The following is a 17,020-nucleotide window of genomic DNA, read 5'->3' on the forward strand; positions in this document are numbered from 1 at the left end:
ATAAATAATGAAATAAAATCTTTTTTTTTAAAAAAATTACAAATGTAGTCTGAACTTAACTATAAATCAAAATGATTAAGCTGAGCCTATGATACTTTGGACACATCATGAGAAACGTGACTCACTGGAAAAGTCAATAATGCTTGGCAAATTGGGAGATGATAGGTCAAGAAGAAGACTCCATTACAGGTGGATTAACTCAATAAAGGAAGCCATAGTCCCCAGTCTGCAATATCTTAGCAGGCCTGTTAGTGGCCAGAGCTCTTGGAGGTCTTTCATTCAAAAGTTCAGCATAAGCTGAAACCAACCTGTTGGGAAACAACAATAACAACAAATTTCAAGGAGTAATATATAACAAGAATTAGACCAAAGCTTTCTTGTTAAATCCTTGATGCTTCAGAAAACAGGTCTGCAAGAAGAGCTGTCAGGAGTTTCTACAGGCATCAGATGAAATAAAAAGCTCTTCATGTTTCATGGGTTTTATTGAAGGATTTATACTTGCAAAACTTGTAAAGGGAGATTACCTAACTCAAGCTTCTAGGTGGTTTTGCAGGCTGGCTACTTAGACATTACCATAAGAGAGAGAAAAAAGGGAACAAGTATTTGCATAAATTTGAATGTGTTAATTTATACATATAGATGCTTGTAGTCTAACTAGAAATACATCTAACTGTGAGCAGGGAACATGTCTGCCAAGTGTGTCTTTCATTTGAAGAACTATCAAGTTCAAGTCTGGTTTAAGGATAAGACAGAGCAGGTGTATTATGTTTCTATTTAAGTTATAGAAGTTTCCTTCTAAATCTTAATCTATGCATACACATTTATTTGAATAAATTTGCCTCATTTTTGGTCTTGGGGGGTATTTCTTTTTTTAGGTGCACACACAAGTGGCTACACTTAGAATCAATTTCCAAAATCTACTTGCCTAACCCAGGGCTGAGCATTAAGTTATTAGATTGCAGCCTCCATCAGGATTGTTACCATAAGGCTACTTATGTAGTAGAGAAGTTCAAACAATATCAATTCTGTCATCCTCACAAATTCTCACCTTGATTTATCTTCTTTTTCTATACCCTCACCTGTTGTAGACTGGCATCCTTTGAGAGATGTCTTAATACTACAAATATCCTTTATAAAACCACAATGTTATTTCTAGTTGCAGCAAGTTCTGAGCAGATGCTCAGCTTTGTTGGATATCTGAGATGATCATGTAGCTCAGATGTTTTTGACTTCAGTTCCCATTAGTTCTCACTAGCATAAGCCAAAGACAAATCATAATGAAATCTACAGTCCAGAAACAACTGGAAAGCCACAGCTGCCCACCTTTGCCGTCATCAAATGGACAACCTGGCATCTTAGCACATCCTAACCGATCACAGCCAGCACAGGCAGAGGAAGACTGAATATTTTTAAAATGAATTTATTTAAAGCTCAGTGTTCTCAGATGGACTGATAGCAAGTTCCTGGAGATGTATTTGTAGTATTTCCATTCCTGTGGGATAGGACAGAGGCAATATGTTCAGCTTGGACTGTGAACTAGATGGCTAACAGATAAGAACATATTTTCATGAAATACGCAGTTAATGTTTTTTACACACGACTCAAGAATTTTGTCTGATGTAGTTTTAACGTTAACCAGTAGACAGCACTATTAGCATTTTTAGGAGCATAGGAAGCTGCTGCTGTCTTATATCAAGTTATGCTGTTGGTCAATTTAACACAGGTCTGCAATGACTGATATTGGCTGTCTGGGGTGGAACCTTTATGTTTAGAGGTAAATCACCCCTGAACATTAAATATTAGGAAGGTTCCAAGTTCATATGTAGCTAGGGCTTCCTAGAAACATCTGAATGTCCACCTGCTAGAAAGATGTCAGTGTCCTAAATCAATGATGGAAACTTACTCGTGTTCAAGGTAATCTTTCCAAAAGTAATCTCTCAGGGGCCACATAACAGAAAAGTTGGTGGACCAGAGCCCAAAATGAACCAGGGTAGCCTGCTTCTTTTTCTGTACCTCCTTTCTTCCTCCCATTGGCCTTCTCTTCCTGACAGGTTGCCTGAATAGGAACAAATTCCTCTGATAGGAAATCTGAACCGATAATATATAGACAGCTTCAGATTTCAGTTGTAGCTATAGCTGGCTCACCCTGATTAAGGTAGATTCCTGCTCTGAGCAGGCATGTTTCTTACAGGTTGACATTACTAGATTTTTATGTTCATTTTGTACAATCTAAGGCACATGATTCCTGTTTTTTTTCTCTGTGGAAACTAATTTTTTTAAAAAACCCATTAGTCAAACTGTCTTTTACAGCTTTGAGTGGTCTTTTTGCTGAAAATGTTCTCATAATGTTACTCTGCCCTTGTTTTTCCTTGCAGATGCTCAGTTGTGTGCACCATAGTTTTTTGTGGGTTTTTCGGGCTATGTGGCCATGTTCTAGAAGAGTTTCTTTCTGACGTTTCGCCAGCATCTGTGTGCACCATGTTCAGCATTTTCATCCTGGAGCTAGCCAGAACAGGGCACACTATTTATCCCACATGACTTTTGACAAGGGCAGAATAACTCAGAGCTATCCTGTCTCTCTCACAACGTGGAAATGATTTTTCTATTAATAAAGACTGAAATTGCAGCAAGATTTTTTGTAGCTGCAACACCCTGCTGACTCATGTTGAGCTTATGATCAACTAAAATCTCTTTATCATCATCATACTTCACTTCTTTACTGGAATCTTCATGAGACAAGCCAACACTGGGAGGCATTGTCTAGGGCTTGCTGCGGCCATGTGAAAATACCATTTAATATGGTTGGATGATTTTCAGTTACCAGAACAAGATTAAAAATAGAACATTTCCCTTGAGATGAACGTAAGGGAATTAGCTGGTGGGTGTAAAACAAAAACAAGAGCGTGCGTATGCGTATGTATATAAAACACCTCTGCACTGTGGAAATTTGATAATTTTGCCACAACAAGCAACTTAGTCAGGAGTAGCTCTATCTGTTTTAAGCCATTTCTCTCTTTAGGAAAAAGGTTCTAGCTTGCATTCCTTTGGTTTTCCTTTCTTTTTTTCTCCTTTGGTATTTTTGACCATCTCCAAATAAAACTCAGAAGTAAATTCTTTTTCCCAGGCACAAGAGAAGGTCATCAACTGCTTCTGCAATCTAGGATATTTCCTGTTCTTCCCTACATTCAACTCCCTTCCTTTCCTCAGTTGTCTAGACACCTCTCCAAACTAGTATTAACCCTGAATTCATGGAGTTAAAAATAGAGAGCTTATAAACACAAGACTTGTGCTGGAAGAAAGATTGTAGGTTGTAATTCAGCGCTTTACGCAAGCCAGCTATTTTTTTTTGGGGGGGGGGGGGAAGAAACATTTAATTTGCAAAGAAAAGAGTTGTTTCTGTATACTGTAGCACTGTAACAAAATGTGCCTCTTTGATATGTTAAAGTTGTAAAGGGAGGTTTTTAAGCAGAAGATGCTTAAATCAGGGGTGAGAAACGTGTGGCCTTCCAGAAATCGATGGACTACAATTTTATCCCTGGCCATGCTGGCTGGGTTGATGGAAAGTGGAGTCCCAACAGCACCTGGAGAGTCATATGTCCACCAATTTTTGTTCAAATGTAACTATACAGTGCTACGAACTTCCATAATTTACACACAAATTAAACTGTGCTGGCTTACCCTCAAGATAGTATGAATGATAGTCTGGCAATCTATTAAATTAGTCAAAGCTATGTTAAGGATTCATTCCCTCACAGAAATACATCTTCCTTGGTAAGCAGAGAGATTAATGCATAAACAAGTGACAGTTGAAGATATTTTGCTGCTGGAGGCAAAGAACAAGATAGCATCAACCTCCATTCAGGAACATAGAGAGGAATGGGCAACCATGGAAGGCACAGGGGCCATTTCCTATCTTCCCTTGGACTCACTGTTGGCTGCACCAGCCCCTTCTGGCAAAATAGGAAATGACCAATAGCAATAGCATTTACATGTCTATACCGCTTAATAGGGAACTCACGACTCTGTAAGCAGTTTACAATCTGTAAGCCAATTGCCCCCAACATGTGGGTATTCATTTTACCAACCTATGAAAGGATGGAAGGTTGAGTTAATGTTGGAGTCCTGGGATCGAACTCACAACGTTGTGGCTGGAGTACTGGCATTTATCCACTGCAGCACCAGGGCTGTCCAATTAATTGTTTCTGTGGGGATGTCTTATTTTATATAAGACATGAACCCCTGCTCCCTCCAGATATACGATTATCTTTTTAAGGAGTGCTATAGAACATCAAAAATGGCTATGTTCTTCCCTCCAGATATACACACTGATATTCAGCAAACATCCAAAAAATGATGACCATGTACATACAGCTGTGTACTCACAACTACTCCATTTACATACTTGCCAACGTTTCACAGATGAGAACTGGGATGTGTGTGACCAAGCATCATAGAATAGTCAAGATGGCAAAAACTATAAACGAGGAAGAACACACAAGCTAGGAGAGGCTGTAGCAGTTTCCTTTTGCCTGAACCTACTGGGAAAGGCAATATTCTGTCTCCTCCTCTCCCTCCTGCTGAGTTAACTGAATGCAAACTATTTTTGCATTTTGAATTCAAGTTTGCAGTAGTTGAATTAAGTTGAGGGCAAAGAAGGAAAATGGGACGAGGAGCGAGAAACTGGGACAGTTTAAAAGCAGCTCAAAAAATGGAAAGATGAGATTAATCAGGATCATCCTTGCCAAACTGGGGCAGTTGAGGGATAAGCATTCAGTTGCTGGGGTGTCTACATACCTCGATCCATAGACAGACTCCTCTTTCAGAATTCATGCTGAATGAGTGGTCATTGCTGAGCAGGCCGTATGGATATTGTGGGCAAACATGGTCACATTGGGTGTTATTTGAGCATCCTTATTCTTACAGAGACTGGCCCCTTTGTCCATGTAAAACATAAAAGAATGCTGTTGACTTGTGAGGATGTGTAGATGTACACGTCATTGTAGTAGATCATTACTGTAATATTGGCTGTGTAGCTGTAGGGTCAAAAATAGCCCTTGAGGGTTTGGTATAGAGTCTGGCTCTTAGGCCAAAGACCTTGGTAGCTCATTTTCCAGGGAAGATGCTGTGAGGAACAAATTGGCCATCCATAACCCTACTGTATGAAGAAGAGAAGAGAATAAATTATCTTCCTCTTCTAGGGAGACAAGGTAATAGAAACCAACCTTGGGACTCTATTAAGTCAATGAGAAGTTTGAGACAACTGAAGCAACGCGAGTACCGGTGTTCATAAATTTCCAAACCATTTTATTTATAATTCAGTGTCAAAAACAGTTTACAAAAAAATAATAATAATTACATCACTGCTTGTAGTAAACAGTTGTCAAATTCAAAGGGCTGAACATGCAAGAAAAATGTGCAAAAATTATATGGAAGGATTTTCAATCACACAATAACATTAAGCACAAGTATATTTTCAATACAGAACAATACAGCTTTCCACCTCGGAGCCACCCCACTGAGCTATAGAAACTTGAAGTAAAAACCTCTTAAAACAAATACACTTCTTCTTTATACACACATATATACAGGCAGTTATACATAATGTGAATACTAACTAATTCTGAAAAGCATTTGTGACTTTGAAAAGAAATAATCCTTTTGAGGCTGGCTGGCTGGCATTACATATAGGAAAAGACTTGTATGTGATGGAGAAAGGGCAGCACTGGCTGTTGAGCCAAATAAATAGCTCTCCTTTCCAACACAGTTCCTGAACAACTGCACAACTCACAGTGGTTTTTATTCCTGTAAACCAGTGACTGAAAGCTATTGCCAGCCTTTGCTTTACAGGGGCTGCAGGTACCTGATGCTCCAAGGAATGCCACTGAAGTCAACATGCGTTACTGTGGCATCCTCAGGATAAAGCCACACACTCCAACCAAATACTCTAGAACAGCGGTTTCTAAATTTGGATCTCCAGAAACTGCTGGACCTCAGCATGTAGAAGCCCCAGCCAATAATGGTACTGAATTCTGGGAATTGTGGTCTAACAACATCTGGAGACACACAAGTCAGACACCACCGTTCAAGAGCAGTTCTACTGGCATGAGTTTAGCTGCTCTGGAGGTTCTGAAGGCTTTCTCAGTTACAACTTATAAGCTCTGTTTCCTCAAAACAAAAGATAATTTGAACAGAAGAATGAAGGTCCTGGAGGGAAGGAATGCTGCAAAGGCCACATTCATGTTATCTGTGGACTTCTCCCAATGGTTGCAAGCTAAAATGAATGCAATACATGGAATATAATAGGCAGTGGTAAAAGTGGACAAGTTTGGAGAGCACTGACATACTATTACAGTGTATTAATTTGTTATATACTGAGAATCCTCAAGCACCCAGTTAGGCTGATAGCAAAGACTGAGGGAGTAAGGAAGATCCAGCAATGTTGTTTTTGTTGGGAATCACATTCCTGTTAAAAGCATAACATTTGGTGCAATGGGCTTGTTTTCTAGACAATGTGGCATCCCAATGTGATGAATTTTTCACTTGACACTTTTAATTAAAAAGGTTTTATGACTGCAAATACAGTAAGAAAAAAAGAGGAGCATCTCATTCCTATCCTTGTCAAACTTGTCAGTGCATTTAATGGCACATACCATAGGCTGAACTCCAAGATGCCAAATCTCACAAAATACCCACTCTCATACACAAAAGGAGCATGACTTTTAAAAGTCTTAAAAGCACCACATACATACAGCAAGCCATTGTTTTTGCCAAAACGTCAGCTAGAAAGCAGAACTGTTTTTAATTAAATCTGACGGAGTTTTGGCAAGAGGCACAGCAGCGAAAATCACCCATGCAACAGGTTGCTGAGAAATCCCTGCCAGTCCTGTTCTCGTCTCCTATGTAGTGAGCAGATTTAAACAAAAGTTTCAAGCCCAGAACATCCTGTCTAACTTAGTAGATATTTTACTGCCCTTTGAAAGTTTCAGGTCTACTTCAGCCAAGAGTATCTGGAGCCAGACATTTGACTAGGATAGAAAATAAGTTAGCTTTCTGGGTACATTGAAGGAGGAAGCTAATTGGACAAAGTTGTGCAGAAATAGCAGCTATCTTCAGCGTCTATTTCAGGCACACTTATCTAAGCATCCACCTAATTTCATGAAAAAAAAAACCCATCTAGATAGACAACCAGCTTGTTCCAAATCAAGCTCTTTGCCACTAGGATGGTTTCATTGTATGTACCATCTTGCCAACTGGTTAAGGGAAATAGCAACACACATACAAACACACAGAATACTAAAATGACCATCTGTCTAAAATTATACTCAGGTAGAAATGTGTTATTAACACATTTTAGTGAAAGAGATTCAGATTCACACAAAAGCCCAGATGTTATAATAATCCTATGTACAAGCAGCAGATAAAAAAATTCTCCTTATTTGTGTTCAAATAATGCTTATGCAATAATATGTATTTCCTACAGTATAAAATTCACACATTTATAAAACCAGAAAAATAAAAGAGTCATATAAACTAGAGATTTGAGTAAGAATTCATTTGTTGAGGATTGGTTTGGATACAGGAAATGTTTAAAAGGGCCAGAAGAGTAAGAGATTGTGTGACTAGTGTTGCAGAATGAATATCTATACAGACACATACACACTTTCATAGCATGAATAACAAATATTTGACACACATATAAATATTCTCTTCCTCATTCATACATGTGGTCTATTCAATAAACAGCATTTTCCCCTTATATCCAGTCTCATTCTCTACTCTCCCAAACCAAACTAGCTAAGCGCAGTTCCCAAAGGGCCTATCTACACAACAAAATCACCAGTTTCATAGCAGTTTCTACATTTGCTTCTTTTAAAACGAATACTGAAAATTGTAGTTTAGAAGGGTACGGAGAGCTTTATCTTATAGTAACCTTTACCAACCTGGTGTGCATCAGATATGTTGGATACAACTCTCACCATCCCCAGCCAATCTGACTACTGTATTGACTGTTTGAAGAAAACACTGGACTGTGCCCTTCATGAAACTACATTTCCCAGCTTTCTTTGGGAAGAAGGAATGACTGAAAACCAGCGTATCCAGAGTGCTGATACAATCAGGTATTTTATTCTGTTGCTCTCAGAAGCTATATATGAAAAGCTCTGCTTTCTGACTCTCCAAACTATTTCAAGTATTGATGCAAGAGTGTAGAACAAATCATTATAATGCTAATGAAAAACAATAATCCTACAAAATTCCTATGTGGCAAAATCTGGAACACAGAATTTTACAGAGCTGAAATGAATAAATAGTGGTAATCGCAGTTCACCACAGGAATCTACTGCAGTGAAATACTGTCACTTGTGATAAGAAGTGCTATCAACATTTTCCTACTGCTCCTCAAAACATACCCAGGCCTGCAATCAATTTGTAATAATAGCCAGAAACATCCAAGGAAAGACTTTCCTCCTGCTACCATGTTCCACTTAGTGCAACCTCCGAAATTCCATCACGTACGCTCTCTCTTTCTCTTGTTAGGAGTGGCTGAACAAATGTCAAAACTGCAAAAATAAGCATTTTATGAGATTGCAAACTGATTTTAAAAAGGGGCCTGTCACCTCACTGCAATCCAATCCAATAAATACATGTTGAGAATATACATTTTTTCCATCCCTCGTATTGGTATCATCTAGAAAAGAGCTATCCCATAAGCTGCTGAATGCATTCTTTGCCTAATACAGGGGTGGGCCATTTGTGACCCTCTGGCTGTTGTTGGGCTACAACTCCCACTGACCCTCTTATCACTGACTGTGCAATCTAGGCCTGACGGAAATTGCAATTCAAGAATATTTAGACGGCTGCAAGCTACTCATTCTTGTACCAGCTTAATTAATACATTAAGCTCTCCATTCCACATACTTGGACAGGCACAGTTACCTCCCATCTCCTAGTTCTTCTTGACAACAGGTCCTCTTAATACAACACTCAAGCACTTTCGCTTGTGTGTTGTATTGACATACCACCCAGAGAGAACCAAATGAGCTGAAGCATTTGTACATGGATCAATCAGGGATCAATCACAGAGGCAACAGAAGAAACAGGTGTGCAAGTATGTCTAAACGTTAGGAATCTTGATGTGTGAAGTTGGCTACATCTGCAACACAACTAAATTTCCCCATAGTATCTAAAGAAACACCTCAATCACCAAGGGAAACATTGCAACACCTGTGCATCACTGACTACTTCCATACTCTGTTTATATCAACCATCTCTGCACCTTCACAACTTCCTTGACTACTACAACGTCTTAAACAACCTTTGGTCTTGTTGCAGCAAACATGCCTGTGTGGCAAATTTCTCTGTGGGTTTCCAAACCCAATTAGACATATCAGCTAAAGTGCTCCAAAGATATATGAGAAGGACCAACCTTGTTCTTTTGGTTATTTGGATAACGCAGCTTGCTTGAGCCCTGATTTTGCTCTGTCTATTGCATAGACAGGGTGACAGACTAAAGCTGGATATGCAATAACATCCAAAAACCACAAAACAGTGATGCCTTTATGGGGTCAGCAACCAGTGCAGGCAGTGATCACTCCTCTATGACTATGTGGACTCTGGGAGACACAAAGAGTCGCAAGATAAATTTAAATTCCATTAGCAACAGAAAAAATAACTTCCCTTCAGATCTAGGCAGTTTCTGTCCTGTGTGAGGTTACCTGCTCCTTTCTTAGGCAGAAAACACTGAATTTCTCAAGAAGCTGGATATGTGAGGTTTTGAGAATTAGACGTTTTCAACAGGCACACCTGAAGACTAACTAAAGAAAACCACCTGTAGACTTATCCAAACAAACGTAATAATTGCCAATTACAGACCTCTAGGCTACATAACTGAGATCAGGGAGTAAACGTTGTGTCTTTGATTGGTTTTAGCCTTTTCCCTGTAATTATTATTATTTACCATTTTAACAAGTGATTTCTGGAACAAAAAATATGATTTAGCTTTGGAATGCAGTAAAATGGTCAGGACTCTATTGTATTTCTCCAAGTTTGGAAAAGTTATATTGGACTACAACTCCCCAAAGCCAGGAAGCTTTAGTCCAGAAAGTAAGCTTTTCAAATTAATTTTCTGTTCACAGTTTGTTTTTCTGTTCACAGCTACTATCATCAACTCTCTACTTTCTCTTACGAGAGTTGACTGAACACAGTCTCCAGTACAAGTATCACACATTCCAAAATGACACAAAGCAACTCTGGCTGCAACAAGTTGAAACAATATGAAAATCTAGATAAACCATAAAAAACATAACTGATTAATTTCATTAATTATGAACTTGTGTCCTGAGTACTTCCCTGCTTTTTTCATATTCATTACATTTTAAATGCACCCAATAACAAATGTAAATAAAAACGTATTTTAACGAAAGTATTAATACTTTAACAAAAGTATTAACAACCTGGCAAATCCAAAAGATAACTTGGGTCTAGAAATCTCAAGTTAAATCATAGGTATAATAATAATAATACTAATTCCACAGAAATCAGAACATATAATATTTAAAAAGTGAAATATTCAAAAATTGTTATCAACCTGCAAGGGACATTTTGCAGATTTTGTTGCAGGATATATATATATATATAGCCTGCGACAAAACCTGCAAAAATTCCTTTTCAGGTTGATAACAATTTTTGAATATTTCACTTTTCTAATTCTCTGCAAACATTTTGACTGAGCATAAATGGATATGCTTAAGTGCTTCTGACATAAATGAATGTTCTTGTTCACTCCTTGTTTTCTTTCCTTGTTCACTTCACTGACATTCAATAACCAGTAATTCTTTTGGTGTGCATACAGCCTCTCCATTTACAGAAATGAATAAAGAATTCAGTGGCTTTCATGATTAGCTGGCAGCTTTTCCTCTGCATTTCAGGAATCTGGATCCAACATACTGATGTTCTTGTCACTGGCAAAATAAGGATGAAGGCAGATGTAATGAAACATGATGCTCTGCATCCTAGCAGGCTCTACAGCACACTGTGAACTTGATTTTGCAATCTGTAAAGAACTGAAGAGTCCATAATTTGTAATAGATCTTGTATTTTTGCATGTAGGTGATATCACAGTTGCAAAATTACTCTGAGGAAGGGAGGGACAAGTCACTGGTGCTAACCATACATTCCCTCCAGAGGTGGACCTTCCCCAGTTAAGCTCTACAGAGTTGTGTATATATGCGTGCGAGAGTTGTATTTAATAGGAGCTTCAAAAAGACATTGTTTTTCTTTGCAAAGCAAGGCCCTGGCCACTCTCACAGCAACACACATACACACACACAGTGTACAGAGTATATATACTGTATATATAATATATACACAGCCAATCTCCTATTGAAAAAGGTCTTGCAAACAGTATATTGAATGGGCTGCCCGTAGAAGGTGTGTAAGACTGATGTGTTATGGTCTAGCAAGCAAAACCTCCACCACCAATTTTCCTATGCATTTAACGTTCTTAATAGCCATAAAAAAGGCCAACCATTTGCAAGATTTTCTTTCTTTCTTAGAACTCAAATTATTCAGCTATTGTCCCAAAGTATGCAGATTACACTAGAACTTAAATAATAACACAAAGGAATGCTTACTATCACCATCAACATACTATGCTTACTATCACCATCAACATTTTTCTTTCAAATCTCCTTATATAAAGTACAAATACCTCACATTGCATCTTGGGTTGGTTGGAAAGGTTTTCAGAGGTAGAAAATGGTGTGGTGTGTATATTTTTTAAGAAAAGGGTAAAGGGATCGCTCCTAACTATCATTTTTTAAAAATCATCTTAGATATAAATATCTTTTGTAAACAAAAGGGAGTAGTTTGACCGTTGTAGCCTAATCATAGTGTTTAATTCTTCAGGCTTTGAATCCTGAGAAACAAAGAACCACTTTCATCTAAATTTCCTAAGTAGTACTGAAATTCTCCTAGCCTATAACTTGCACTTCAATTCTTACAAAGCATTGTGTTTACAAAGGACTACCTTTACATTGATCAGTCCAATTAAAGAGTTCATTGCTATAGAAGGATGACTCCCTTTGCCTCCTGAAATCCTCTTGTCTTCTTGACTCAAGAACACCAAACGGTAATATTTACATACTATATACAGGTTGAACATGTCTGCTCGGCAGTATAAAGTGTCCCATCAAAAAACCAAGTTGTACGATGAAATCACTTAGGGAAGTTCAAAATCTAAACAAGTTGATAAAGTCCTGGGGTGAAAGAGAGGTTGAGCAGCTCTCTGGATTGTTAGCTGTACATGGATGATCAGTACCCTAAAAAAACAAGAACATTCCAATTTTCAAAAGTTGGCATTCATACTGTATTTCTAAATAGTTCAGTTATGCCATATGGGTGTGATTGGCAGAAATAGAAATGATTCTATCATAGTTGGAGGTAACTCCCCAAAGTATAACCAATCCACTCATATCGTCAATGTCTTTAAATTGGATAGCATACATTCAGCATCGTTCCTAGGCATTCTAAAAGTAAACATGGACATTTTAGAAAATGCAAAGGACCTTTCAGGTTGACATGTCACATTGGTTTCAAGCCTTATAAAACAACAAGCCTAGGTTTGCCAAAGGCTACTAATAGGTCATCCATGTGGCTGTATAATACATGTTTGTTGCATTAACACACATGTAATTCACAATCATCTTGGTGTACACATAGAAATGTAACATATCTATGGGTTGGTTTCAAATTACCAATGGACTACAATCAGAAGAAAAGAACTTCCACCTAAATATTAGGAAGAACTTATTTACTGTAACAACAGTCTGACAATGGAACAGACAGCCTTGGACGGTGATGGACTCTACATCTTTTGAGGTCTTTAAACAGAGATTGGATCTCTCGGGAGTGCCTTAGTTGTGTATTCCTGCATAGCAGGGGACCAGACTAGGTAGCCCTTCCATTTTTAAGATACTATGATTCTAATGTATGCCTGATGAACATTAGCCCCCAGATATATAAGATGCACAAAACAAAGCCTTCAGAATTGCAGGCCATCCTCTTTGAAAAAAACAAGCAGGCGTCACACCTCTGTTCAGTGCCTGGAAAAATACTTTGAAAGTATGAGGAAAGACTGTACATTCATCCTTTCAAATTCGCTGGGGTTAGGGGCACAGGACCCCTGTGAATGTGGAAAAACCTCAGATAAAAAAACAGTGTTTTTACCTGAAAGAACACCTCTCTAGGTATCTCTAGGTCCTCCAGTGCAACTCTTTGGTCAACATCTGCCAGACACTGACCATGGAATTGCGCTGGAGGAGCTACCAATGCCTAGTGGAATGTTCTCTCTAGGAATCTCTAGGTCCTTCAGTGCGGCTTTTGGTTTAAGTTGACCACAGAGTTGCGCTGGAGGATCTAGATATTCCTAGAGAAAACATATTAATAAAATCCGTGAATAATCAAAGTTGCAAAAGTCAAAGCCGCAAATATGGAAGGATGAGTATATTTCTTATTGTTTGGAGTATTACATATCCAAGTGATTACTTGGTGCAGGAATATTTGTTCTCTTTTTACAGATACTTGGAAAATTACTAGCACTTCCTTCTGTTGCATCATATATATTCAGTCAAAGGGATTCAAAGTGGCATACATGGGGATTATTTTACCATTTCATTTTCACAACCCTGTGAAGGGGATTTGGATGAGACACAGTAAGGTGCCCAAACTAACCAGACAGCTTCATGGCTAAGCAAAAACTTATAGATTTCTTTGGTTCCAATCCCAATACTGCCCTCCAATATACTGTACCAAATGGATTCTCACTATTTTTTATTTGTTGCTGCATTCATATTTCAATCCAATATGAGTTCCTTATCACTACAGTAATTAAAATACTATTATTTCAGAGAAGCCATCATCAAGGTCTTGAGCAGAAAAGGGAATGGGAAAGAATACCCAAGACTGCAGACTGGTTCTATTGGAAAAAAGCTCAGCTTCCTAAATAGTCTCTTTACAATTTATACTAAAACTTTCATTGCCCCACTCTCAAGGAAGCAACCAGTTGCTAATGGCTGTCCCTGCTTCCTTCCCTCACACCAAGGCACTATATTCCTGACCCTAAGAAGATACCTGCTTGTTGCAATCAAGGGTGCACTTCAGTAGATTTGGGGCTGGTCACCTACCTTCCAAGACAGAATATGGCAATGTCTGCAGAGCTGCAAGGTATCTCCATACTGCTCCTTCCTTGGGTAGCATTTCACGAGCTTGAAGTACATCTTCTTCCAATCTAAATGCCCTTTGTCTGACAAAATGAGCCGTTTGCGTATCTAAAGTATAAAAGACACCACAGAGTTACAGATTTGGAAAATCAGTTCAGTATTCAAAGAGTACAAGCCACAAAACAATGAAAATGGGTACACAAAATTATAGGCTTCTCAGAGAGAACAAGTGACCTAATCTGTTTAAAACAAACAAACAGACAAAACCAGTCCAGAATCCTGTTGATGTCACACACCTGTGTAAATTCCCGTATACGTGTAGTTGTACTTCTTGGCCACTGTGTAACAGATGTATTCAGTTCATGGTTGCACAGTTTCACAAATGCATGACATCAACAGGATTCACAGGGGCCTAAATCTTATTGTTAATCTCAACTAGAACAGAATCATTGAATTAACTAGGATTACCTATGTGTTTATTCACCATTCACCAGCTGATTCAATGGGTCTATTCTAGTTAGGACTAACCAACAGAATGTTTCCCATTTGGTTGTGCATTTTCAAATGTCATATAACTATTCATCAGGGCCTTCAGTGTATAGCCTTATCCAGTGGGATTTCTGAAACCGGGAAATATGCAGTACTGGAGAAAACAATTTGTGCAGTTGGACCTTTCAATGAGATTCTTTTTTAAAAAATTCCTTATGTACTATTTAGGATTTTGCACCTATTCTAACTACTTAAGAAGTAATATGCAAAGGGATCTGTAGCACCTTTGAGACTAACACTATAGTAAAGAGGCAATTCACTTTTAAAACTGAATAGCTGCTTGGCTCTTTGGCAGTAGCAACTATCCACATTCATTAACTGAATCTAAGCCAGAGGGCTTATAAGTTATTTCAAATGTACTCTTGAGACTTGCTAGATAATTAGTGTTCTGTCTCCAGATGCTTTGCCAAGTAACTTTCATGATTCAAGACTAATCTGGATGTTGTAATGGATTGATGAAAGCTAAACAAGATCTGGGCCTCCATTTAGTAACTCTATTCACTTGGTACTTTGATAGTTTCATGTCCTACTGCCCATTACCTGTCTGTCTGTGAAGTGATAGTGGCAAAGTTTTTTCCAAAGTAGCCTGTCCTCACTGAGCACCTGAAGACTTGGAGCCACTTGACCAAGGTTCACAATGTCTCTTCCATCTGTCAGCCGTTGCATGATATTTAATTGTAAACATAAAGGCAGGTCTGTGAATGTCAACCCTTTAAAGGCAGGCTGGGGGGAAAAAGAGCAAATCAACAGTTATGATGACAATAGATGACACAAATGATGTTATGCCACTTTTAAAAAAATATTGATCAAGGGGTAGCTTTGTACTTCAAGGAGAACAGTCAGGTTTGTCTATTGAAAGAAGCTCAGGCAGGAATGATTGTTAAATAGTAAATACAGTATAAAAATGGGGCAGGGTAATGACTATATGGGTCATCATGAACTCTGGGAGTTGTGGCTATGGAGATCATCATGACCTCTTGATGGGTGAATAAAAATAGTATGCTAATAAAATAACCATTTAAGAAAAATTCTAAAGGCGTGTCTTCACATTTATTTATACATTTTTGTTAGCTTATTTATAAATTTTGTTCAAAAAGAAGTGCAGAAATAATTAAATGGAACAGGTTTTTTAAAAAAACAATTAGTCTAACTATCAAGTCTGATGATAACTTCATTGCTAACTTGTTATAGTTGTGTGTGTGCATTTCTAAAAAGCTATATAAACTACCCTGAAGATGTTTGGTAAGGAAGCACAGCAAGGTAGAAACCTTTGTGGGTTTTTTAATGCTTTCAAAAATTATTTGACAACATTTGTAAAGGCAACTTGACCAAATCTTTTTAAACCAGATGCCCAACCCCTTAGCCTCTAGAGCAGGGATGGGAATAACGAGCCCCTCCACATGTTGTTGGACTGCAATTCCCAACAGCCTTAGTAGCCTAGCTAATGGCAAGGAATGCTGAGAGCTATAGTCCAAAACACCTCTGGAAGACCAGATGATTCCCATTCATGCTCTAGAGACTAATGCTACTCCAAATGATGGTCCATTGACTGGTGCTGCTCTGTGAGCCATTGGCTGCTGCTCTGTGGCAAGTTTCCAGTAAAGAAACAAAACGGTTGTAGCCAATGGGCAAAAATATGGTGTTGGTTCATGGCATATTGCAGGGGTGGGGGAAGGCCTGCAGGTCTTCCATGTCAAACAGTTAAGAAGCACTAGTCTAGACTGCTTTCCAATTTTAAACACTGACTGGCTGACTCATCAAGACAGAAGCATTTCAAATATACAGTAAACCAAATGGTTACAGAATATACCTATTTTATTCTCTCGGCTATCTGCTCAGAGTATAGATTTGTTTCACCTTCATCCATGTCAAAGCAAGAGACTGGAAAGGTAACTTTATTGAAGCCAGTTTCCAGAATCCCCCAGCCAACATGGCCATTGGGCACTGGTAATGTAGGAAAGTAACTTTTCCAAACTCTGGTATAAACCCAACACTCTGCATATGCAATGCATCATTGTAAGCCTTAATAGTTGCATGAGAAATTACCCATGTCCATGTCAAATATCCTTGCTCTTGGCTGGAAGGAATAAAGCCACCTTCTGATAGAATTGGTTGTATTCTAAAAAAAAAAAAAAATAACAAAAGATAAACAGCAACCACTAAGGCTACATCTGCACTGCAGAAATAATGCAAATCGACAATGCTTTAATTGCTATGGCTCAATGCTATGGAATTCTGGGATTTGTAGTTTGGTG

The 17,020-nt window shown here is 38.4% G+C and overlaps 1 protein-coding gene across 1 annotated transcript in view; it reads right to left on the reverse strand.

The window, feature by feature from the left end:
• Nucleotides 1–10,665: 10,665 nt before the first annotated feature.
• The window catches only part of FBXO32 (F-box protein 32), a 37,802-nt gene continuing 31,447 nt past the window's right edge, over nucleotides 10,666–17,020 (reverse strand). Inside the window, exons 7-9 of the mRNA XM_089517912.1 lie at nucleotides 15,306–15,488; nucleotides 14,181–14,324; nucleotides 10,666–12,317 (exon numbers count right to left, since the gene is read on the reverse strand). Of these exons, the coding sequence (XP_089374038.1) occupies nucleotides 12,228–12,317; nucleotides 14,181–14,324; nucleotides 15,306–15,488 (417 nt within the window). The 3' untranslated portion in view covers nucleotides 10,666–12,227. The remainder of the gene's footprint in view (nucleotides 12,318–14,180; nucleotides 14,325–15,305; nucleotides 15,489–17,020) is intronic.

The sequence above is a fragment of the Sceloporus occidentalis genome, unplaced genomic scaffold (genome assembly GCF_023333645.1).
Source record: "Sceloporus occidentalis isolate IW3139 unplaced genomic scaffold, rSceOcc1.0.p SCAF_3, whole genome shotgun sequence".
NCBI classification, from domain to species: domain Eukaryota; kingdom Metazoa; phylum Chordata; class Lepidosauria; order Squamata; family Phrynosomatidae; genus Sceloporus; species Sceloporus occidentalis.